Source organism: Erithacus rubecula (assembly GCF_903797595.1).
Source record: "Erithacus rubecula genome assembly, chromosome: 10".
In the NCBI taxonomy this organism is placed as follows: domain Eukaryota; kingdom Metazoa; phylum Chordata; class Aves; order Passeriformes; family Muscicapidae; genus Erithacus; species Erithacus rubecula.
In genome coordinates this window covers 22,782,327-22,805,962 of record NC_136662.1, presented here as the reverse complement: position 1 = coordinate 22,805,962, position 23,636 = coordinate 22,782,327, and the positions used below count along the sequence as shown (strand labels likewise).

The window sequence follows — 23,636 nt, the reverse complement described above, 5'->3', positions numbered from 1 at the left end:
GCAGTGTTGTGCTAGGGCTGGAGCAGCTAGGACACCTACACAGGTCCCACACTGGGACCACCTGAGCAGCAGGGCGAACACACATAGCTGCTCATGAGCACTGAGGTGGGCAGATCACAGAATCAGGCTGGAAAAGACCTCTGAGGTCATCAAGTCCAATCTGTGGTTGATTACCACCTTGTCAATTACGTCATGGCACTAAGTACCACGTCCAGTCTTTCCTTAAACGCAAAGACTGTGACTCCACCGCCTCTCGGGGCAGCCTGTTCCAATGTCTAATCACTCTTTCTGATGTCTGTCGGCCTAAGACTATGTCTCCTTGTCCTGTCGTTGGTTGCCTGGGAGAAAATACTGACCTGATTACACCTTCCTTTCAGGGAGTTGTAGGGCGTGATAAGGTCACCCTTCAACCTGCTCATCTGCAGGCTAAACCTCCGGTTACAACTCCTCGGTCCTGGGGATGCCAGTGTGCCCCTGCTGCGCCTCTGTGAGTGTCCACAGAGCGGATGTGGATGCGTGCCCATCTCTGTGTGTGTGCAAGGGCACATCTGTGAGGGCGTACGTCCCTCTCCCCGCCGCGGGGCTGGGCGTGTGCCCGCGGTGTGTACATGAGTGCACACGCACTCACGCGTGTGTAGGACCCGCGGGGGCCAGGGGCGGCCCCGGCCCGGCTCCCGCAGCCGCGGCGCCGCCCCGCTGCCTCTGCCGCCCGGCCCCGCTCCATCCCTCCGCCCTCCTCCCTCCCTCCCGCAGCCGCACCGAGCCACAGACCGCGGCGGGGCCGGGCAGGGCCGCACCATGACCGAGACCACCAAGACCCACGTTATCCTGCTGGCCTGCGGCAGCTTCAACCCCATCACCAAGGGGCACATCCAGATGTTCGGTCAGTGCCGGCGGCGGGGCGGGGAGGCCTGGGGGCCTGGGGCTGCAGCCGGGGCGCGGACGGGGCGTTGCGGGGCTCGGGGTGCGGGGTTCGGGTGCGGGGTTCGGGTGCGGGGTTCGGGTGCGGGGTTCGGGTGCTCGGCTCGGCGCAGCTCCGCTCCGGGAGCGCGGCGGGCCGGGCGCTGTCCGCGCAGATGGTGCTGAAGGCGCCGCGGGCGGGGACCACCGCGGGCTCCCGAACCCTCTCCCCATCCCTGGCAGCTGTCCCCAGCCCTTTGGGGCTGTCCCCCTCGGATGGCCGCGGTCCCCGCTCCGCACTCGCATCCTCACGCCCCCGCAGCCCCCGGGGTCGGTCCTGGCGCTGTTTGTCCGCTGCTGTTCGTCCTCGGGTCTGCCAGACTGCAGCTGCTGCAGCACTTCCATTTCCTCTGACCAGGGAGGAGATAGAACCAAGCAGCCACAGCCAGCTACAAAAGCCAACAGAAATGCAGGCACTTAATGGGGATATTGAAGTACCCAACCATTTAGATTGATACTAGGTCGAAGGAACGGGAAACGTTTGTGTGAGATGATGGATATTTGGGTATTACCGAGCATCCCTGTGATGATACAGATGATGGGGACGCTAGAATCACTGCCACAGCCTGCTTAGGCAAGACAAGAGCAAGAGCAGGAGGGAGAGAGAAAGGGCAGACTCCATCAAAGGCAGTCTGACATGCCATAAATACTGTTGGGTAAAGCTCAAAATGCCTGGAAATCCCCATGCAAACTGTGGCTCACTTGGCTGGGGAGGAGTCCTGTGAGGGTGAAGTGTTCACTGCAGACCACCCTGGAGTGCAGAGACAGGATTCATCCTTTATGTCTGATAGGAAATTTAAAGCTGGGAAGCAGGTACTGAAGGTCTTGTGCTACCAGTGGAGAAGCATCCCTGGGGTTTCTAAAAGCTGTATATAAGTTTCTAAATATATAAACTATATAAAAATAATTGAAATCAGCTTGGGTATTTCTGCATTAGACCTTGTTTTTGTAGAATATAATGAGTTGCACATCAGGTTAGAACATGATGATTTTCTAGATGCAAAGGATCACATTGTTTTTCCATTTCATAAGTGCCAGCAAAACGTAGGCCTGGACACCAACATGTTTGAAATTTAAAAAAAAATAAAAATCCTACTCCCTAAGCAAAAAGAAATTGCCAACAAGGATCAAGAGGAACTACTTAAAAATAAAAACAGTTATTAAATTAAATTACAGGGACTTGGTTGATGGAAACAGCCACTGATGAAAAAATATTTCTGTAATTCATATTTAGTCTTATTTTGATTAAGTAACACTGAAGATATCCATGTGGCCTTTATTCAGTGGACTAACAACAAGTAACAAAATGTATTTTAGAAAATAAGGATCAGTGAGATATTAGCATGCAGTGCATGTTCTTATAGACTCGCAGTAAGATTTTCATTTTGCTCAGTACTCTTCAGTATCTATTAAAGATGTGAAAGAAAATATACAATCCCTGACAGTAAAAAGTGGCCATAACCACAAAGTGGGCAGAATAGCAATTCCTGCCTGGTAATGAGTCAGTGGTGCTGCCTGACTCGGGTTGTTTGATAAAAAGGGCTTGTTCAACAGCAAAGTCAAAGGCAAAGTCATATGTCCAGTGAGGAAGAACGCACATCAAATATAAACAAAAGGCAAATGTCTTCTGCCAAACAGCAGTGGTGTCAAGGACTGAAGGGGGATTGTGCACAACCCACTGAATGCAAACTCTGTGTGGTGCTGTAAATAAAGCAGCAAATGGGATCCTTGTAGATATAAGCAGGGGAATATCAAGCAGAAGGAAGGTTGTAATATTTTCATGCACAGTATTAGCAAAATCCTCTGAGGAACAGTGACAAGAATGACATTAGTTTTGGAAGCCAGGCTTTGTGGCAGGAGACTAGGAAAGCTCAGTCTAGATCCATCCTTAAATATGTTAAGGGGCATCTTCATCTGCTTGGGGAAGGGATATGTGATATGTGATGAAAGTGGGCAACTTTTTTCAGCAGAATAAGTACTGGTGAGATGCCAAGAGTGGATCACTCACCACTCCAAACTACAAATCTGTCGTGTGGGTTTGAGTGAAGGTGATCAAGTAATATGAGAAACTACCTGGGTACCTGATGGATTCTCTGTCACAAAAAGGCTGTACATGAATACTCACATATCTTTCAGGAAGACAGGTTTTAGCTCAGATAGGGTGGCTTGATGTGGAAATTTCCTATGCATGCATCCTGTAGAGCACTTGGAATACAATACTTGAGATACCCAATAGGGAAAAATGAGACTTTCATGAAGAAAGGACACAGAATTTAGCCTCTAAATCCCTCCTCACTTGTGTTTGGGGAGCACTTCTCCTCAAGTCTAGAAGTGTAACCCTGTGAAGCCATAGGTATCTCAAACAAAATCCATGTTACTCTTCAAGCTTTGCAATACAGAGTCCAACCAAAACAGTGCTCTATCCTGAGATAAATGATGCATTACAAACAGCCAAATTTGGGCAAAAATACTATCTTCATCATTCAGACAAATATTTAGGCTTTGAGAACTTAATAGGAAGATTTTTTGCTTAACATAGAGAGACACAATTTATCTCTTTAACATATGGCACTAATTAAGCCAAAAGGAAGTACAATATTTGCTCAGGTATGTCACTGTAAACACACCATTGTATGCCAACCGACATTTTTCTCAGTGTGGATTTTACCATGTTTTATTCAAACCAAAACCCAACCTTTTCCCATAGGATTTTTGCCTGAATAGGAGATTAGTTAATTATGTGGAAGTCTCTTCTAGTGGGGGAAAGATTCCCATTGAGTTATTCTTTCCATCAGTCATATGAATTTAAGACTCATTATCACTGGGATTCCAGAAAGCTGGAATTCTTCTTACAACACCAAATCTGCAACTGCATTCCACTGCTGAACCTTGTGAGGAGCTGAACTTACTGCAACAGAGCTCCCCACTTCATCTGCCAGTTAAAATTCTGGATCACTGGGGCTCCCCAAATGAGGCTGAATCATGTCTGCGTACACAAAATGAATATCATATATATAAATTAATACTTTGGCTAAGATATACAACATATAACAAAAAAGTAGGTGAGACACAGTCATGTACAGCCATCCCTACCAAGAGGTTGAGACAAACACCCACATAGTCCTGAAAACACTCTGAGTTTTTTGTGGTATCAGCTGTGCTTTGAGAGGTGTTCTGAATCACAGATTTCAGTTGTATTTTCTAGCTTTATGTGCCTATGAGCAAAAGTTTGGGATGTTACTGTGGTGGGGAGGAAAGATGGAAGGACAGAGACGGCAAAGGCTGTTTCCAAAGCTTGACACAAACATTGGTGGCCTTTAACCCAAAATGAAACTCCATTTATAACCGATGGATGTACGGAGAAGAAAAAGCAGAGCTCAAGCAGAAAAACTTAATAATTGAAGAAAGAGCAGATTCAGAATGAAGTCCTGTGTTAAACCCACATAAAAACCCCCACCACTGCCCTGCAGTCAGCTCAGGAGGGGAACCTGAGACATCCCTGTGCTGGCTTTGGATCTCAGCACTGGGTCACCCAGAAGTGGGATCTGCTGCCTAAAGTGCATCTTCTCCATCTTGGCCTCCTCACAGTTTGCCTCCTCCTTCCTTCCCATGCAAGGAATACCACTCAAAGGACAAAAGCCAAGGCACCAATGTGAAAAGCAAAACCTAATCCATGCAGCCCTATTAACATGCCAAAGCCCATGCTGGTGCTCTGCCAGGCAACAAGCTTGTGCTCACTTTGACAATTAAATCACTTCCCCATGTGGCTCCAGCTCAGGGAGCCCTAATACAACTGCATCCAGACCTTGAAAACCAAAAGGCAGCTGTGTGGAGCAAGGTAGAAAGCAAATTTTTCAATCAAAAATGTAGTTTGTTTTGAAGATGGTCTTGGGTAAAATACTGGGATTAAAGGCATCACCAGGCAAGGTCAAGAACTTCAGACTTTCTGCCATGGTGTTTCAGAGTTGGAGGCAGAGCCAACAAATAGCTGGATTTGGAAGAAAGGTGCTGAGACTAGTTTCTTTATAGGTTCTGCAGTGGAAAGGGCTTGTAGTGTCCTGTGGATATGTGAGAATTGGAGGATTGTTCTGATAATTTCTTTAAACTGAAATGAGGGTTTTGGTGGGGTGAAATGGTATCTGGTTGATCAATGTGATGTGTTTTGGTACTGTTTTTATTTCTATTTACTTTTATTCTTTTTTTTTTTTTCAATTGTAGAAGAAAAGGTCCCTCTGGAATTGTCCACACCCCCTATTTTGGCATTTTAGACATTTTTTTTCCCTTTTTAAGGTTCTGAAATTCTTCAAGATCCATTATTTTCATATGCAAACTTCTAGCTTCATTTACAAAGCCTCGTTCATCAACCATAGTTTATTTCTGCCCAGCTCTAAAAACAGCTTCATCTCCAGGGATTGGATAACCCCTCGATTCCCCTTTCCACCTCTGCTTATCAGCCTGCAAGTAGCAGAGCTTCAGTGTGGCCCCCCAGCTCTTACAGAGGAAGATTTCAGCCTTCCTTCCTCCCTTCTGGATGCACAGTGCCCACAAAGTCCAGCAGTGTGGAGGCAGGGTCCAGAGATGTTCAGAGCTGGTCTCAGAGGCAGCAGGTTGGGTAACCCCTCCCAAAAAATGGGACATTATCTGACTCAGTCACAGGCATTTGGCTTTTTTTGCACCTAGTTTTTGGGTACTATGAAGCACTTGGCAAATAGATTATTCTGATGAAATCTGTATCATCTGCCTGTATCCAGACTGCCTCATCTCCTGCATGTGAATTTATGGGGTGATGGGTTGCTCCAGGTCAACTTCTTTGGGAGGAAGAGATTTGTGAGATGTCATTCAGATGTGGCCCTTTGATAGAACATTTTTGGTACCTCATATATTTTAAATCTGTTTGACCACAGGCTTTCCCCACCTACCTCATATCAAACAGTGCCCAGGACTTGGACTTGCATAGAAAAACACTGCCTGTAAATAGCCTGAATCCTGAAAGTCAGCAAATCCCCACTATTCTTCCCTTTTTGTCAAATTAAATTTTCCTTAGGTCCTACATACACTTGTTACTGAAGAGAGTTAATATCCCAATGAACAGCTGGGTAAAAACCATTTCTGGTGAAAAACAATGAAAGAGGACTCTGTCATCAAACATAAAACCCTCTTGTTTGGTTCTTAGGAAAACTTGAGCAATTAAAAATCTCGGCAGGCTGCTCTTTGATTATCCACTGCAATCCTTGTAGGGAAGCAGCTCTGAGGACTACTGCATCCCATAGCAAGGGATTTGAGATGAAAGGATGGAGTTCTGTAAGCAAAGAGGGATGAAGAGGCAGGAGTTGAGGCTTTTGTTAATGATGTATTGTTTTAATACCCTGAATTTCTAGAGTAATTTTTTCGTATTTGATTGAGATGACTGAACTGCAGAGCAGTTTAATGAGTGTGTCGCTGCCTGGGACAGAGCTGGGAGAAATGCCTGAGCGGCATGACAGCTTCACCCTTTCCCCTTTGCTTAAATAGGAATACATCGGCAAATGTCTAGAAGCAAAATTCCTTCCCCCTCCATCTAACAAAAGCTTGTCAGGAGCTTGAGAGAGATTTTGCTCTGCTGTCTGCAACACGAGTAAGAAGTGCGGGCCGCTGTGAGGCTGCCTCCTGGTTCCATTTGATCGGCGGCTGAAACCCGAATGCGAAATTAGCTGGAGTGATGGATCGATGGAGCGGGAGGTGTGATGGGGCTCTGGGAGGCGCTGGCTGAGCTCCTCCCTGGCTCCGCACGGCACTCCAGCTCAGAGCACCGGCATAGTGGAATGGCCTGACCGGGACACATCTCACCGACGACACCCGCGGTGATGGATCAGACACGGGGATGGGCATCCCTGCCCATCACTCTGCAACAGCGCGGGGAGCTCCCGCCGGCATCCAGGAGGCTGGAATCGCAGCAAACAAGGGGTCTAGGAAAGCGAGCTGTGCCTAGCGCCAGGTGCCGCTGGCTCAGTGTGACACCCGCCAGCCCTGCCCTGGTGCCTGGGTCACCAACACACCTGCGTGCCCAGCACCTGCCCCAAACACACCGAAACTGCAGATACTCGGCTGCTCAGCTGGGAGGAGCACGGCAGGACTGCAGCACCCATGGCTCTGGGTTATATATCCGTTGATGTCACATTCCCATCACTGCAGCCCTTGCAGACTCATTTTTCATAGCCTTTGTCATCAGCTTCCTGCAACTTAAGCATCTCCTCTTCCTGACCCAGAGTGAGGAGTTTTCCTGAGCACAAGACTGAACTCCATCAATAACTATTCAGGGATTCTTTTAAAACATTTATGAGCTCTTAAATATTTAACAGTATTTATTACAGTCTCTGAGACATCACATTGGCTCTACAATAATGCCACCTCCCAAAATGTGACACATGCCTTCTTTTACTTCCACTACAAACAAACCTGGCAGTGAGAAATCCAGTCCTACAACCTCATTCAAGAAGGAAACAGGGGGCTCTGCTTCTATTTAAAAATCATTTGCACTCACTGTGATGCTCTCACCTCCTGCACTGTCTTCTCTGATGCTTTTTAACATCAGCCTGTGCAATGCCAAGGGTATCAATTATCTCTCAGGTAACCTTGGGCAGCTCATTTAACTGCTTGAGTGGTGCAATGGGGGGAGCCACATCCTTTTGCTGCCAGGCTGCTGTGGTACCACAGTGATGGGGGCAGGGGTAGGAGTGGGTCAGGATGTGCTGATCTTCATCCATCTGAGTGGCAACTGGCCCAAAATGGGCATCTGCACACTTTGGCTTCCAAAACCCCTTCTGACAGCAATGCCAGGGGGCTGCAAGAGGTCCTCTGAGCCAAGGAAGTCCATCTGTGCAAAATGCAGCACGAGTACCTCCAACCTTAACCCTAATCCTAACCTCAACCTCCACCTGGGACCAGGGAGCCCAAAGTAGCTCTGGGATGCTTTAAAGACTGAAAAATCAGCATAAGATAGAGACAAAGCCAGGGCACATCCATATTTTGACACGAGCATGCCCTCTCTGGTATTTATAACCCCTCAATCCAAGCACTTCCATGATGCCACCAGTGCCCAGCCAAGCAGGGATAGTCTCAGGATGCTCTGTGTGGAGAAAGTCAGTAGTGCCCATCACAACCCCGAAAATAAACCAGGGCCAAGGCACAAGCTCTTATTCCACTGAAACACCACTGGAAAAGGCAACCTGGCTCAGAAATACCTTTTTTTCCTCCCACTTTTCAGCATCATATAGTTTTCTTCCGTAGGCATGGACCACTGGATGCATCTCGGTCATAATTTGCTAAATCAGTATTTTGGAACAGAAACGCCTAGATTCTTCAGAAATATACATTCTCAAAAGCCAGTGTAGAGCTTGCCCCAGGAGATACTAACTGAGATAAGTCTGTTTCAGGGCTGGAACAGGAAGCACAGGCAGAGGAGGTCCCCATGGGATGGGTGGAGCGACACGGAGCCCCTCACACAGCCGCAGGCGATCGCTTTATTGCAGAATTCACCCCGCTGCTCACACCTCTGATCCCCACCGGCCACACCTGAAACTAACCGAGGCCTCGCAGCCCCGAACAGGAGGGCGCCCATTGGCTGGCTCAGCTGCCGTGCTGCTGTCCACGCGGCCTTCCAGCCAATCAGCTTCCTGCGCACACGCTGTCCACGCGTTCCCCCAGCCAATCACCATGTCGCTCCCGGCTGTCACTAACGGATCTCTCCTCGCTCCCCTCGGGCGGCTCCGACCGTCCGGCCTGCAGCGTTGCTGTTCCCGCAGGGCCTTCGTAAGGCTTCACTGCTTTAACTATTATAACCTCATAGCCTACAGGGCAAGGGAGAACCTTCACAGCCCCTGCTACACAAAGGTTTTATTTTCACTGACAATCTATCAGCCCCTAATGGAGCTTAAGCCTTCCCTGAGGAGATGACGTTTCTCTGTGGTTCACTGGCAAGGGAAAGCAGAAAATTCTCATTTCCCAGGACGAGCTGGGTTGGGGATGCTTAAACAAGTAACTATGCTTCTGGCACCTTTGCTTTGTGCAAGAACATGGTTGATGTTTCTTTTTGGGGAGATGGGAATGGGTCTGGAAAGAGACAGGTTTGGCTGACACACAGCTGCAGGAACGGGAATGTGACATCCCTCTGGTGTCAGCTTGAGCCTGAGATCCTACCATGGCTCTGTCACCCCCTGCCCTCCCCAGCATCCTCCCAGCCTTTCTGCCTGTCTCTGGCTGGGATGTTTCCTGCCTGCACAGTCCTGGTTCAGCCAACACAGATTCCAGACAAAGCATCTTCAGATACTTTGCCAGCAAAGGCAAGCCATGGGTCAAGCACACGGAGGTCAGCTCCATGTGGAGGCAGCCCAAGACCAGCAAAGAGCTGCTGGGCAAAGGCTCCTCATCTCTGCTACATGGGGAATTGAGAGCCATAAACCCTCTGCTCCTGGTAGGATTGTGATCTTGCCATGTGTCAGCCTGAAGGAGGAGCACAGTGCATGCCAGGACGTAAAAACCAGTGCCTGTGATGTGCTACAACAGCTCGGGAATGAAAACAAACAGAGTGCTTCCACAGGGAAATTAGGGCACTGGAAAACAAGTGAGGAAATCTGTTGGGGTTTTATTTCCCCTTCATTTTTTTTTTTTTTAAAGGCAGTGTGTGACACCAATTTCCCTGGCTGAGATGAGGACTGGGACTTTTCCAGGGATGTACATTAAGGTGCCTGTCCTATTTTGGATGTTCCATCCACATTTTGATGCAAGTGAAATATAAAACCACAGCAGAATAGTGAAAATTTTGCCTTTTGCTGCTACCCTTTTCCTGTATGACTCTATCCATGGGCCCAGGATAATAAAAATCACTTCAAAGCAGAGCAGTTGGGACTATCTGGAATACCCTCTCATTTGCTTGCCAAACAGTTTATTTTTGCTCCTGATATTTAAGATTCTCATCGAAGTTGATATACAACCACAAAATGGCAGCTCTGTGCCAGATTCACACCATAAATTGATGTTGCTTTACTGTGGGTGGCATATTACATCACCTTACACCAGCCTCAAAAATCCCAGAGGAGAGACAGATTTCAGACAAAGTAGCTCTGACTGTTTTCTCCCAGCCCAGCCACAGTGATGTTAACTCCCCTAGTTTGTGCTTAAATAGATCCCAGCATTCAGAGGGACATTTTACACTGAGCACTGGCAAATCCACGTTTTGGCACATTTCTTCCTAGAAACAAGGAAAATATTACACTGGAAGAGGAAAACTCTCTCCTCTCAACCACAATGCACCATGGACAGCTCTTGCTGATTTGTGGGGTGACAGCTAATGCACAGGGAAAGGTATATGATCTTTCACTTCCCACTTCAATATCACACATGCAGAGAATCATCTTACCTAGAGATGCTTAATCCTTCTCCAAGGGCTTCTAAGCAAGTTATTTAAGTGCTGTCCTGCAGGAGACAGCTCAAAAAACCTCCATTAGGTGAAGGCCTTTTCTTCATCCATTTTTAGAATCACAGAATGGTTTAGAAGAGATCTTAAAGATCATCATGTTACAAAACCCTACCATGGGCAGGGACACCATTCCCTGTGTCTGACAGAAAAGTAGGTCCAGTCCCTGCCTGGAGGAGCTGGCAGCACTTCAACTCAAGAAGCAGCTCCCTGTACTTCTCCTCATGTTGCTCCCCTGATGGACACTCCCTGCTCCCTCCCACTCCATTGCAGCAGGATTGGCAGTTACAGGAGGGAAAAGCATCATGGCCTGGGTAGTTTTGCCATGCTTTTCTTCAGATGCTCCTTCTCAAGCTCTGGGACCTGAGAGCTCTTCTGCCTAGACTCCTGTGTAACTTCTCAGACACACTGACCCTTGCAATATTTCACTTTATAAAAGAGGGGGAAATAGGATGTCTTCACTTTCAATTTCAATTATATCAAATAAGTTGTCCCTCGACAGCTTCATAGGGGAAATCCAAATTCCCTGGTAGCAGCCAGTTCCCCTTCTCAGGCCCCATCTAGCTGGGACTCCAGGAAATGCTCTGCTGTTTCTAGGTCAGCTTACTGTGACTCAGTCTCCTCCTTTGATTATTTTTAGTTAGCTAGTTTAGTTAGTTTGTTTCAAACATCTAGTTTCTCCTTTCTGCTTGAAGCCAGGAGTGGACGACAGATGGTGATAGCATGAATCTGATTAGTCATCACTTGTGGCTCTGAGTTGGACACTGGTGGGGACCTGGGTGGGCTGGCAGGGTCAGGTCCTGTAGCATCACCTCTCAGGGCCTTTTACAGCCTCTGCTTCCACCACAGATCTTGAGGCATTTGGTGACCAGTACTTTTATTGTGCTTATGAAAAGCTGATAAAACTCATGTGCAGCAACACCTGAATCCTTTCCTATATTTGTTATTTCCACAGTGCCTGGGTACAGCAATGGACTAATGGGGTGGGGAAAAGTGTAGCAGAGCAATTAGCTCAGAGATTAAAGCCATTAAGCATGAGGGGCCTTAATGGGATTTTTCTACCAACTAGAAGTCTCTTGAGAATCTGACTGAAATTGTCTAAGAGACACTGAGCATGAGGTAGGACAGGCTATTTGGGTCAGTGGGACACCAGGATCTCCCCACGTTTGCCTTGGGAAGGGTCAGCCCCACAGTGAAGAGTCAGTCTCCTGCTTCTTTCCAAAGGAGGGATCTCTCTTGAAGAGCAGCCAGGGCTTGCTCCAGTAGAAATGTCTCTTCTGGGAGCCCAGGGAAGGGAGATGCCAATAGTTTCCCCAGCTCTAACCAAGATCTGATTGTGGGTGAAGACACTTGTTGGGACCCAGAGCAAGGCTCTGGAGCAGGCAGGAGAGCAGGGCTCTGGAAGAAGGACCCCTCTGATGGATACATCCCTGATTTGGCATTCAGAGGGCTTTAAAAAAAATCTATATATCTATATCTATATCCATACACATCATTCAATTAGACTGAGAGTAAATGCTGGCTCCCTGCCCACACTGAGCTCTGGAAGCACCATTTAGGTCCTGAAAGTGCTGCTAGCTTGAGAATAAAACAAAATGTGCTGGCATATCTGGGTCACTCTCTCCTGCAGAAGAAGGGATTTTAGACAGTGGCAAAGTCCCTCCCCTGCCCTCGGCATCTCAGGCCATGCCTCACCTCCTGTCCAAGGATGTTAGAGGCCAAATTGCTCAAAATAAAAATGAGAAACTTGGGAAATGGTTTTGCCTTTTCAGTCACCTGTGGATGTGCAACTTCTCTGTCCCAGCTCTCAGGATCGTGCAATGAAGGCTGTGCAAAGCTTTCTTGCCTCCCTCTTGTGTGTTTTCAGAGAGCTGGCACACTTTGAGCAAGCTGCAGCTTCAATCCCCTGTGGGGAGAAGGGCATGAATCAGAGTTGGCCTGTGGTTTTACTCTGCAAGGAAAAAAAAAATAGAAAAAAGGAAGTCTTAGGGGTGCAGATGAACCAGGTACAAAGGCAAAGCAAATATAATTTGAAATTACACCTTAAAAATTTGAACATGAGGAATATTGGGTTTCATTAACATCAATACAGGTGATGGAACAGTGCCAGAGGAGATCAAGCATTGCAATTAAAAATACTCATTGAGAACCTCCAGAAAGAAACATCTCTTAAATAAGGACTGACTTCCTGTTGGGGGAGTGGGATGCTATTTCTATTCAAACTGGACAAAACCATCACTTTTCAATTTTGTAGCCCTGGAGCATATCCTCTGATTGGTCCTTCCCTGCCATCCTCTCTCAGGAAAGCAGCAGAGATGAAAATACTTGAAGTACATTTGCAGGGGAGGGAGCAAAACTGGGCTGGGAAAGCAGGAAAGTGTCACAAGTGTCACCCCTGTCCTTTCCCTCCCCAGCACAGTAAGGCTATGGCCATCCAGCAGCTGCCAGGCGTGGAGCCATGGCTGTAAGCTTCCCATCCCACAAGTAGGCTGCCAGGGGGCTAATGCATGTCTTGGCAGAGCCATCCCCCGTGTTTATTTATGTCAACAATGTTTAAAAAGCCATCGAGGCTGCCTGCAGCATTACAGACGATTTACGCCAGAAAAGGAATGAGCTCTTCACTTACAAGCTGACATCCTTGCACTGGTGTGGCAGGATATAAAGTGCTTGTTGAAAATGAAAATACTGGAGGGGGTTTTCTGTGGTCTGGCGTCATCTCTGGACATCACAGATATTCAACAGGCAAGAAATGGGCTGGGAAAGGGATGGGAAGCTGTGACAGAGGGCTGAGCTCAAGGACAGCAAATGGGCCAGATACCTAACTAGTTGTCAGAGGAGTGGAACTAAGATGCCAAAGACTTAGGACTTTTCAGACCAAAATCTACTTTTGCCCAGGCAAAAATCTTTGCACAAGCAGGGAAGGAAGGCTGGGAGCTGCAGACAGCTGACCATAAGGAATACAGCTGAGAAGAGGAATACAAAACTATTGCAGTGTCTTTGGTATTAACCATATCTGCAGGGAGAACATGAACCTGATCCCCATGAGCAGCATATTTTGCATGAAAGGCATAACAAATTTTGTGAAAGAAAAAGGTCTTTTCTGAGAATGTGGATCTGAGAGCTTGGAGCAAGCACTGCAAGATCAAAGCAGCCACAGTGTTTGAAGCAATGACCCGTGAAATCCAGTGTCCTGTTTCCAGAAGCCCAGAAGAATGACTACTGCTGGGATCCACACCTCCAGCTTGTGCCAGAGGCACACACCATGCAGGAGGCACTGCACCCTCAGCCCAGGATGGGCCATGAGCCACCAACATCCCTGAGGTCTCTTACAAGAGCTAAAGCAGTTTTGTCTGGCCTTGTGCAGAGGGGAGGACTCAAGGCCTTGATGAACTAATGTGTCAGGACAGGCTTAGCTATGATGGCCTATTGCCCTGTCCATTTAGTCATTGAAGAGTGTGTCAGTCTAAGGAGATTCAAACTGTAAAAAAATAAAAGTAAGCTTTAAACACAGCAGCATGACTCAGTGAGGACGCATGTAGATGCTGCAAACTAACACTGCAACTTTAGAATCACAAAATCATGCACCATCTAGGTTGAAAAATACCCTTTAGCTTGAGTACAGCTCTTAACCCAGCATTGGTGCCAAGGCCACCACTAACCCATGTCCCCAGGTGCCACCTCCCCATGGATTTTAAATCCCTCAGGGGGTGGGGATTCCAACACTGCCCTGTGCAGCTGTGCCAGGGCTTGACAACCATTTACATGAAGAAATTTTTCCCAATATCCAATCTAAATCCATTTCCTCTTGTCCTGTACCTTGTTCCCTGGGGGCAGAGCCTGACTCCCACCCGGCCCTGCCCCCAGGGAACTGTGGAGAGCCAGAAAGTCTCCTTTGAGCCTTCTCTTCTCCAGGTTGAACCCTCACCCAGCTCCCTCAGCCACTCTTGGTGCTCCAGCCCCTTCCCCAGCCCTGTTCCCTTCTCTGAACACGCTCCAGCATCTCAGTGTCTTTGTTGTGCCACCCTGGAGCCACAGTGCCCCCTGCCCCAAATCCTTTGCCACCATCCTGGCAGTAGGGGCAGCTGCTCCTGTCACCATGCCAGCCCTACCAGTGACACAGCTCCTCTCCAAACAGGATTTGGTGTGTTATTTAAGAAAATGAAATATTTTGAAGTGGATAGCTGTGAAGGACTGGCTTGCCTGACAGTTGTACGAACAAGCAAGACTGCAGAGTTTCCTGATGGACACAGCCCTGCAAGCAAACAATGTGCTCTGTCCTGAAACCAAGTGAGAACAGACCAGTTTGGGATGTGAAAGGGTGCTCTGCAAGCTGTGGGTAAGACAGAGCCAGAAGGCAGGTCTTCCCATTCCCTGCACCACATTGCTGCTTTTTAGCCCATATTTGCCCAAATACTTCCCTTGCAGGGATCTAATTATCAATAACTGTGTTTCTGTTTCCATGCATATTTAAATTATATGTGGTGTTTCTGAGGTAGACAACAAGCTCTTGAAAACACAGATCCCACCTTAGAAAGTAGCCTCATTTCTACAGGTTTCTCTAGAGATCATACAGATTAAAACCCAAATGAGCAGTTTTGATGGCAATACAGGGTAGCAGCACCCCTCTTCTGCCAGCAGCAGAGCTCTCCCTGAGTGCTGCAAGGCCATCAGCAACCCCTCAGATCCATGCCATGGGGGCAGTGACACCTTCCTCTAGAGCAGGTTGCTCCAAGCCTGCCCAGCCTTAGACACTTCCAAGGATGAGGTGTCCAAAACTTCTCTGGGCATCCTGTGCCAGTGCCCGTTTCCTGCAGAAGAAAACCTTTATTAAGGCAGAAGGTGGTGGTGGATATTTGGTGTGAGCTCCTAGAAGCTGGAGCTGAGATGACATGCTAGCAGCATGGGTCACATTGCCTGAAGATGTGGAGATGGTGCCAGGCTGTTTAAATACAGACCTTGAGATAGCAGTAGTCAGGAAAAACCTTTGGCTTTTGCCACCAAGAACTCAAAGCAAATTAATACCCTCAGCCACCCTTGAGAGCTTGAAGCAAAACTTACATGCAAAGAGTTCAGCTCCTCTGAAACATGAACTTTATGAAGGGGTCATACATGAAGAGGGACAGATCAGTGTTTTTAATCTTCTTTTGGCAAGGAAAATCAAGTCAGGGCAAATCAGGAAATAATGAAAGGATGTGTTAATTTAAAACTCAATGGCATCTTTTTTGTTACGAAATTTTAATTTTAATTTGCATTGTTAAATTGCATTATGATATAAAGTTAAATGCTGATCCATCAATCTTCGCTTCTCCCTGCCTGTGCAAAAAAATCAAGCTCAAGCGTACTGTGTTTTGCTGCATGTGCTCTCATGGGATTTTGAGGGCAGGAAGGATAATTTTGGTGCATCCAATTCAGGCAATCAGATTTTAGTCCCTGCACCAATCAAATGATTTAAGCCCACTTTTCCCTCTCTTGAGGCTTGTGTGTCCAAGGCACAAGAGCTGGGAAGGCAGCCAGAATGAGGATTTCAGGTGAGTCTGAGGAAGAGGCTGTATTAAGGCTGGCAAATTTCCCACAGGCTGTCACAGAGGCCTGAGGCTGCTCAATGCCCTCGAGGGGGAAAAAGGTCCATGGCAATTATATTTCCTTAATTTGCTTTTAACTGACAGTAACTGAATAATATTCCCTAGCAGAAGTTTCAAAATTTGGAGGAAAAAAAAATTATCCAAGTGACTTAGAATGCTGGAATGGTTTGGATTGAAAGGGACCTTAAAGCTCATCCTGTTCCAGCCCCTGCCATAGGAAAGGACATGTTCCACTAACCCATCAAGCTTCAAGCTCCATCCAACCTGTCCTTGGACACTTCCAGGGATGTGGCAGCCATTGCCCCACTGGGAATACCCCCTCTTCAGGATGGACCTCTCGCCATCCCCCAGGGCAGTGCTGGGTGCTGAGTTCAGTGTCTGAAGGATGTGGTGCACAGTGACATCTTAGGATGGCTGATGGATCCTGAAATCACCACCTCGGTTTCAGAAATGCTCTTTTTATTTGCAAATCTGAAATATTTTATAGATCTTCCACTTGAAGAAGAAGTTGTCTTTCTAAGGGCTTATCAATCTTATCTGCCTTTTTGCTTTTACCTTCCATTCCTTGCTACTGTTGGGTAGATATGTAGGAGACTAGGTGAGTTTGGCAATTTGTCACCAGCATTCTTATCCTCAAATGCCACCTTTAGGAAATACCAGCCTGAAACCAAACATCTATTAGCATAGTTGGGACATGGGCAGCACATGGTGCTGACACAGGCCAGGGAGGGGTGTAACAGCTGTGCAGCCGTGGAGGGGCTGACTGGGCCGTGGCTGGTGGCTGCCATGGCGTTACAGGGCTCAGTGGGTCCTGCTATATCCCCCTTCACCCTTTTCCTTGTCCTCCCTCTCCAGAGCGAGCCCGGGATTACCTGCACAAGACCGGACGCTTCATCGTCATTGGCGGCATCGTCTCGCCCGTGCACGACTCCTATGGCAAAACGGTGTGATGTCCCCGTCTCCTCTTTCTGCCTCCTGTGTGAGATGGTATCTCTGAAATTAGGGCTGAGCACTGGGCAGCACTGCCTGACCTGTGCTCCCTTCGTGGCCCTCTTCTGCCTGGGGCAGCTCCTGGCCATGAGAAAATCTAAGAGAGAAGGGAGAGATGATTCCTCTCGCAGTTTAGATAAAAACTGCAGTGAGACCCGAAATGACCCAAAGTACTAGACAGCAAAGAGAAACATTCCTACCTAAAGCAGTAGTGGTGGTGATGCCTTAAGTGGGGGTTGACAGGGTTTTTTTAGTTTGAATTATTTCAAAGCCAATTGTTGGGGATTTTTGAGAGGGGATTGAAATTGTGCAAATGGGTGACCTTTAGAAGCACTTGTCAAATTAGGAACAGTGAGCTCACTTGTCTCCTGAAAGCTGGAGGAATTTCATCAAGAAACCACTCCCTCAGGTTGCTCTGTTGGAGCACAGGTCTGGGAGTGGTAGTGCTGAGCTAATCTCACCAACCAAACACGTAGCCAGGGTTGAGCCCAACAGAGACTCCTCCCTTCCAGCAAACAGGAGCTTAAATAAACTTCTGTGGGCAGGAAGGAATCCTCCTGGCCTGTCCCACACGAGTAAGCCTGATGTTCTGTCCCAGCCCAGGCTGGCCAGAGCACAAGGCTTCATAACTGTTCTTGCTTCACCTTCTTGGCAGGGGCTAGTCTCTAGCCGGCACCGCTTGACCATGTGCCAGCTGGCCGTGCAGTCCTCCGACTGGATCAGGTGGGTGGCAGAGCTGGCACTGCCATGGCACCAGCAGCCCTTGCCCCTTCCCTGCACCATGGGGGTAAAGTCCTGCATGCAAAGGGGAAATGCCACCAGCTGGTAGAGCTCCAGGATTAATTTTCTCCCAGCACAAGACTAAAAATCAGAAACTTTCCCTTCCAAATCCAACCGAGAACAGATGAGTAGGGTTGTACTAACCTTCAAGGGAGCCTTTGGGATTTGGGAGCCATTCAAGCCCCTCACTGAGCCTCTGGTGTCTGAGTGATACCCAAAGTCACTTGGGTCACTCCAGCCTTGTGCTGTGGCACCTCCCCTGTCCACACATGTAGCACCAGCCTGCAGCACTGCCATGTGGCATCTGGTGCTTGAAGTGACACCAGAAGCATCTTGGGCTGCCCTCAGAAAGAGAGTTATGACACACATAGTCACATTGAAGCCAAACAGAAGCTGGTTAGTTGGGTATCAAGCATGGAAAGATGCCCAGGCACACACTGAGGTCTCCAGAGCTGTTAAGGATCACTGTGTAGAAGGGCTGGAGGAAGGACATGGTTCATGCTGAGGGATGGCTGAGGGATCAATGATGGCTGCTCATGGCACTGCTGGTACAGTGTGGGGGGTAGTGTGGGCAGGGTGTCCAGGCAGTGGCCATAGATGACACTGTTGCCTTGCTGTGCTTCCTGCAGGGTGGACCCCTGGGAATGCTACCAGGACACCTGGCAGACCACCTGCAGTGTGCTGGAGCACCACCGTGACCTGATGAAGGTGAGACAGCCCCTGTGCCATGCGTGTAGCACAGTGAGGGCGTGGGGAAAGTGCAGGGATGGGGGTGCTCTTCACCAGCTCATGGCCATCAACAATCAAAATACATCAGAGATTGGCAATCAGAAGACTTGCAGGAACATAGTGAGATCCTGACCTGGAAGGGGTTAGACTCTGTCACAGCTGCTTTGAGGTCTGGGCCCGGATGGTGGAAGGAAATGGAGCCCTCCAGCTGGAGCCAGCAGCCATCCTGGACTCAGGAACATCAGGAGGGCAGCAGAGTTTAAGGCAGAGTCAAAGCAGGGGTGGGCATAAACGAAAACACATCAGTGACTCTGTTTCCTCCTCCCAGAGGGAGGGAGGGAGGGGTAGATGGGCCTCCCCACTCACCAACTGAACCAGAACTACTGTATGAACCTGACAGAGATTTGACAGGAAAATTCAGCATCTGGGAAGTCCCCAGGGAGCAGAGCCCCAGGAGGATAATTTCCAGGCCTGAAAGCCAAGGAGCAAGGTGACTGCCCTTGGGTGACCACGGGGACAGGGGTAACAGAGCTGCTGGTACACTCAGATTTAGGAAGAAAACTAAAGATAGGAAATGGATGAAAGAGCATTGTACAGGCTCACAGACAGCCCAGATAGGAGGCACAGGAGCATAATTAGCCAGCCCAGCAGAACACCCAGTACATTCAGGGACTGTAGTGTTGAAGCCAGGGAGTTGCTGATCATACCTTCCTTCTCCTGCAGGGGTGGGTGGAGGAGAAGAACACATGTTCGCTGCTTGCTAACCCACACAAAAAAAAAAGTGATATAACCTCAAACACAAGTCATTATCCACAGGGTCCTGATAGCCCATTTGGTGAGGTTAGGTGGGACTGGGGATGAACCTGTCACAAAAGGTGACCTTGAACCAGGGGTGCAGAGGCTTGTTACAGGGTCAGAAAGATTTTGTGAGGGTCCCGGGGTGAAGACACTGTTCCAACTACATCCTTCCCTGATTGCAGAGAGTGACTGGCTGCATCCTCTCCAATGTCAACACACCCTCCATCACCCCTGTGATCGGCCAGCCCCAGAACGAGTCCTCGCAGAACATCTACCAGAACAACAACAACGTCTCCAGCAAGCCCACCGCGGGTAGGTGGCAGCAGTGTAGGGAAGAGAGGGATGACAAATTACCTCCCCCTCCCAGCCAGGGCTGCCAAATATTAGAACAGTGCTCCATCATCTTATTTTTGGAGACAGGTGTTTCATCAGTCTTGGTGCACCAAGTCCAGGGTGAGGCAGGGCTGTGATGCAGGAGTCAGCATCCAGCACAGCAAGGGCAGAAGCCAAGAACAGCTTAAAATGGCTGTGAAATCTCCTTGGACTTCACCTGGCTGATGCTTAGGCAGTGGGACCAGCAAAAGGAATGGCTACCTGGTACCAAGGGATGAACTGGCAAGAGAGATGATGTAGTGGGATTGCCTATAAGACAAAGGGATGTAGACCATAAAGGTATTAGCCGAGAAGAAGGAACATTACTTAAATCCCATTAAAATGGACATATTATGATTTTCTTCATGATTTTAGCTGTCTAGCTGGTCCCTTCAAGGCACAGTGGAGCATTCTTGGGACTTAAGACCATGAGAGGAGGTGTTGGGAGATGCTGGAAATAGTTGCACACCCAGACACAGGAGAATTTTGCAGAACCAGAGTGGCAGATGTGCTTAGACAGCTTAATTGCACAGCCTCTCTCCCATTAATTTTCCTTCTTCCCCTTTAGCAAAGATCTTGGGGAAGGTAGGAGAAAGCCTGAGCCGGATTTGCTGTGTTCGCCCGCCCATGGAGCGCTTCACCTTTGTGGGTATGTAGAGGAAAGCTCCAGCATCACCTCTAGAGATCCACTCCCCACCCTTCCTCCCAACCCCTCTTCGAGGCTGGGCACCAGCACCTCTCTTTTGCTGCTCTTTCTCAGATGAAAATGCCAACCTGGGGACCGTGATGAGATATGAAGAGATTGGTGAGTACACAGCCCCTCTCCACATTGTTCCAACTCCTCTGGGCCAGCACTGCATGGCTTGGGAGCATCTGCCTGACAGTTCTGGCGGATACAGGACCATCTCACCTTGGTGACAGCTATTGGGGCTCAGGAATGCAACAGAAACAGCTCTAAGTGGGCTGAGCCTAGTCCCATTTACAGACAACAGCCTGAAATAAGGGAGTGTGCAATGGGGCACAGCTCCTAGCACTGGCACAGACCTGCCGTGGCATCCTATCCTGAGAGTCCCCTCAAATACCATCAAACTTGGCCTCCCATGGTGGTGTCACCCCATCCCCACATTGCCTGCAGCCCTGCAGAGCCTCACACAGCAGCAGGAGAGATTTTGGCTGCCTGACTGGCCATGGTACCCCTTGCTCTAAAGATTTTTAGGGGTTTTAGCCCCATCAGACATCACCCAGAGCTCTGCATGGGAAGCTAGCTGGTGTTTTTGAGACCCTTTTCATGCACAGCCTGGCACTACAGCCATCCTAGCACTAGCACCATGCAGAGCCTAAAGGCTTTGGCCACCTGGGAATGCCAAACAGGGAGGCATTTTTCTATGTAGCCACCTCTTCTCACCCGTCTGGGGGGATTTTATGGCTTTTGTCTGGCAGTTGTGCAAATAAATTAATCTTTTCAGGCCTGCCAGAGCAGCAAACTCCTTCCCACAGCACAATTTTTTTTCTGAGCTGCAAAGTCAACCCTCAAAGTTTGGGGGTGGCGGGGGGGTGCCTGTTCAGCCCCCTGTTCTCCCACCTCGGATCTTCTCTCTTTTCCAGAGCTTCGCATCTTGCTGCTCTGTGGCAGTGACCTGCTGGAGTCCTTCTGCATCCCTGGTCTCTGGAATGAGGCAGATGTGAGTCACCACTGCCAGGCAACCCTCCATGCTCCTCCTCCTCTGCTTCCCACAGCCAGTGCTCCTGGGAGCCACGAGGTCCCTTGGGATGACAGGAGCTGTGCCCACCATCTCCACTGCCTCTTCCATCCCAACCCTGACTGTCATCTCCCCTACACATTTCCACAGGGCTTCCATGGTCCCAAGCCCTGTACTCTGTTCACTGTTCATGTAGAGGACATCACCTGGGGTGGCAGGGTAAGCCCATCCCAAGGCATTTCTAAAGGTTGTGCTCCCACTCCTTGTCCCTTGGAAGGAGCAGTATGAAATGGATGCCAATCCCAGCAAACTGAGTTATGCAGGTAGGAAATAAGGTATTTACAGGAGTGGTCCAGATGTTAGGAATTAAACATATTTAGATCAAAATCAACATATTTCACTGTTGGTTCTTGCTGGAAGAAGCTGTATTTTCATGGGAGAACACCAGCCCTGGAGAGGGGCTGGGCTACTCACCCACCAGCTGCTCCAGGCAGTTGGAGCCATGCCAGCTGTGAGGGCTCCCTAGCTCCTCACTGAAATCAGTCAGTCAACACAAACCTCCCTCCTTGAACTTCTCAGCCTTCAAAAATCAGTTACCACATCTTCAATCCTTAACTTTCTGAAGCATTTAGACAGCAGGCATCTCCTTTGAAGGACTGGATAAACTGAAATGACACAGGCCTGGGAGCCCAGCACAAAGGATGCAGAAACATCAAAGCACAAGGCAGAAAGTGCATTCTGGAGCAGCACGTCCTCATAGGCTCCTGCTGCCTGAATTTGCTGACCCAAAGCTCTTTCCTGATTTGTCTCACCTGAGATAGGTGTGAGCACTATGAGTGCTCCCCATGCAGCAGCAAATTTGACCGAACAACCTTGGGAGAACAATCCTCCCAGATCTCTGTCAGGATCAATACATCCATCCTGCTCATGAACCCCTCCAGGAAGGCAGTGGTCACATCCACCTTGGGCAACCTCTTCTGCTGTCACCTCCTTCTGCCACAAGTTCTCCTCAAAGCCAGACCTCAACATCTACTAATGGGATTAAACCCTGTGCCTTTTATTTTATCTACTGCCGACCACATGCCTGCATAATTCCATGTTTCTGCCAGAGGCTGTTGACATAGCCTCAAAATCACTCACCATCTCCCTCCAGCCATGGTCCAGCTTTCACGGGGCAGAGTGGGGTTGGCAGACAGTGGCAGGTTTTTCATGGCTGTGAAGCTCTCCACCCTTTGTGTTGTTCCCAGATGGAGGTGATCGTTGGGGAGTTTGGGATGGTGGTTGTGCCCCGGGACGGAGCAGACCCTGAGCGGATCATGAACCACTCCTCCATCCTCCGCAAATACAAAGTGAGTGAGGGGGTGCACCAGTGTCCAGGGAAGGCTGTGGGGGGATTTGCAGTCTCTCTTTACCCAGGAGGACACTTTTGTGATGGGACACAAAGTGTCTCAGGCTCAAGTGCTCTCAGCTGATGGATGGGATGAGCAATGGAATGAGCAATGGGATGAGCAGAATGAGGAGGCTGGAGGGGCAGATATCTGCTTTCAAGCCATCCCTTCACTCTTGTTTTCCTCTTTCCCCTGCAGAACAACATCCTGGTGGTGAAGGATGACTCAAACCACCCCATGTCAGTTGTCAGCTCCACCAAAAGCAGGTGGGTGAAGCAGGGCTACTCCCACTACAGAGTGGGGAGCAGGGTGTCCCCAGCCAGCCTCTCCATTTGCAGGCACACCTGACCCACCCCAGTGGGCTCTGACACCTTTCTCTCTCTCCCCACACCCCAGACTGGCCCTGCAGCACGGGGATGGCCATGTGGTGGATTACCTCTGCCAGCCTGTCATTGACTACATCCTCAAGAGCCAGCTGTACATCAACGCCTCTGGCTGAGTGCCCAGATCTGCGGCGAGACAGCCCCCGTGTCCCGCCTGCCTACAGCTCTGCATCACTCTTTTCTCTCTCTCAGTCCATGTCTCCATCTCTCTCCCCATCCCATGGCCTCCTGCCCCTGTCTGCTCTCACCCCCAGCACCAACACTCTGTTGTGCAGCCGTGTCCAGGGAATGGTTTGGTCTCTTTTTCTGGGGTACTACCCTGCCCTGTATGCATGGGGAGGGAGGAGGAGCTGGTCAGGGAGCGACATGCTCTGTGTGCTCCCAGCATGTCCCTGGGAAATGGTCCCCTCAGTCCATCTTCCCAGCATGCTTAGAGCAGGGGCTGCCTACTCTGCATCATCTTACACAACTTAAGCTCAATAAATCTGTGTGATTTTTTTTTT

General features: G+C 49.0%; 1 protein-coding gene and 1 long non-coding RNA gene across 2 annotated transcripts; one reads left to right on the top strand and one right to left on the bottom strand.

The window, feature by feature from the left end:
- Positions 1 to 664: 664 nt before the first annotated feature.
- Positions 665 to 23,636, top strand: NMNAT2 (nicotinamide nucleotide adenylyltransferase 2). The gene is made up of 11 exons (XM_079314255.1): positions 665 to 883; positions 16,849 to 16,937; positions 17,639 to 17,706; positions 18,393 to 18,471; positions 19,473 to 19,602; positions 20,231 to 20,311; positions 20,423 to 20,467; positions 21,268 to 21,344; positions 22,610 to 22,711; positions 22,949 to 23,016; positions 23,147 to 23,636. Exons 1-11 carry the CDS (start codon positions 799 to 801, stop codon positions 23,247 to 23,249), a joined length of 927 nt encoding a protein of 308 aa, XP_079170381.1. The 5' UTR covers positions 665 to 798; the 3' UTR covers positions 23,250 to 23,636.
- On the bottom strand, positions 3,761 to 8,422 carry LOC306806053. The gene is made up of 2 exons (XR_013775378.1): positions 8,354 to 8,422; positions 3,761 to 3,946 (listed from the first exon to the last, which is right to left on the bottom strand). It is a non-coding gene; the product is annotated as an uncharacterized lncRNA (long non-coding RNA).

Bases quoted from the DNA above. Each gene is read 5' to 3' on its own strand.
- NMNAT2 (XM_079314255.1), top strand. From the start codon at position 799: ATGACCGAGACCACCAAGACCCACGTTATCCTGCTGGCCTGCGGCAGC. The intron at 884-16,848 runs GTCAGTGCCGGC...CTCCCTCTCCAG, and splicing joins GGGGCACATCCAGATGTTCG to AGCGAGCCCGGGATTACCTG. The intron at 16,938-17,638 runs GTGTGATGTCCC...CCTTCTTGGCAG, and splicing joins ACGACTCCTATGGCAAAACG to GGGCTAGTCTCTAGCCGGCA.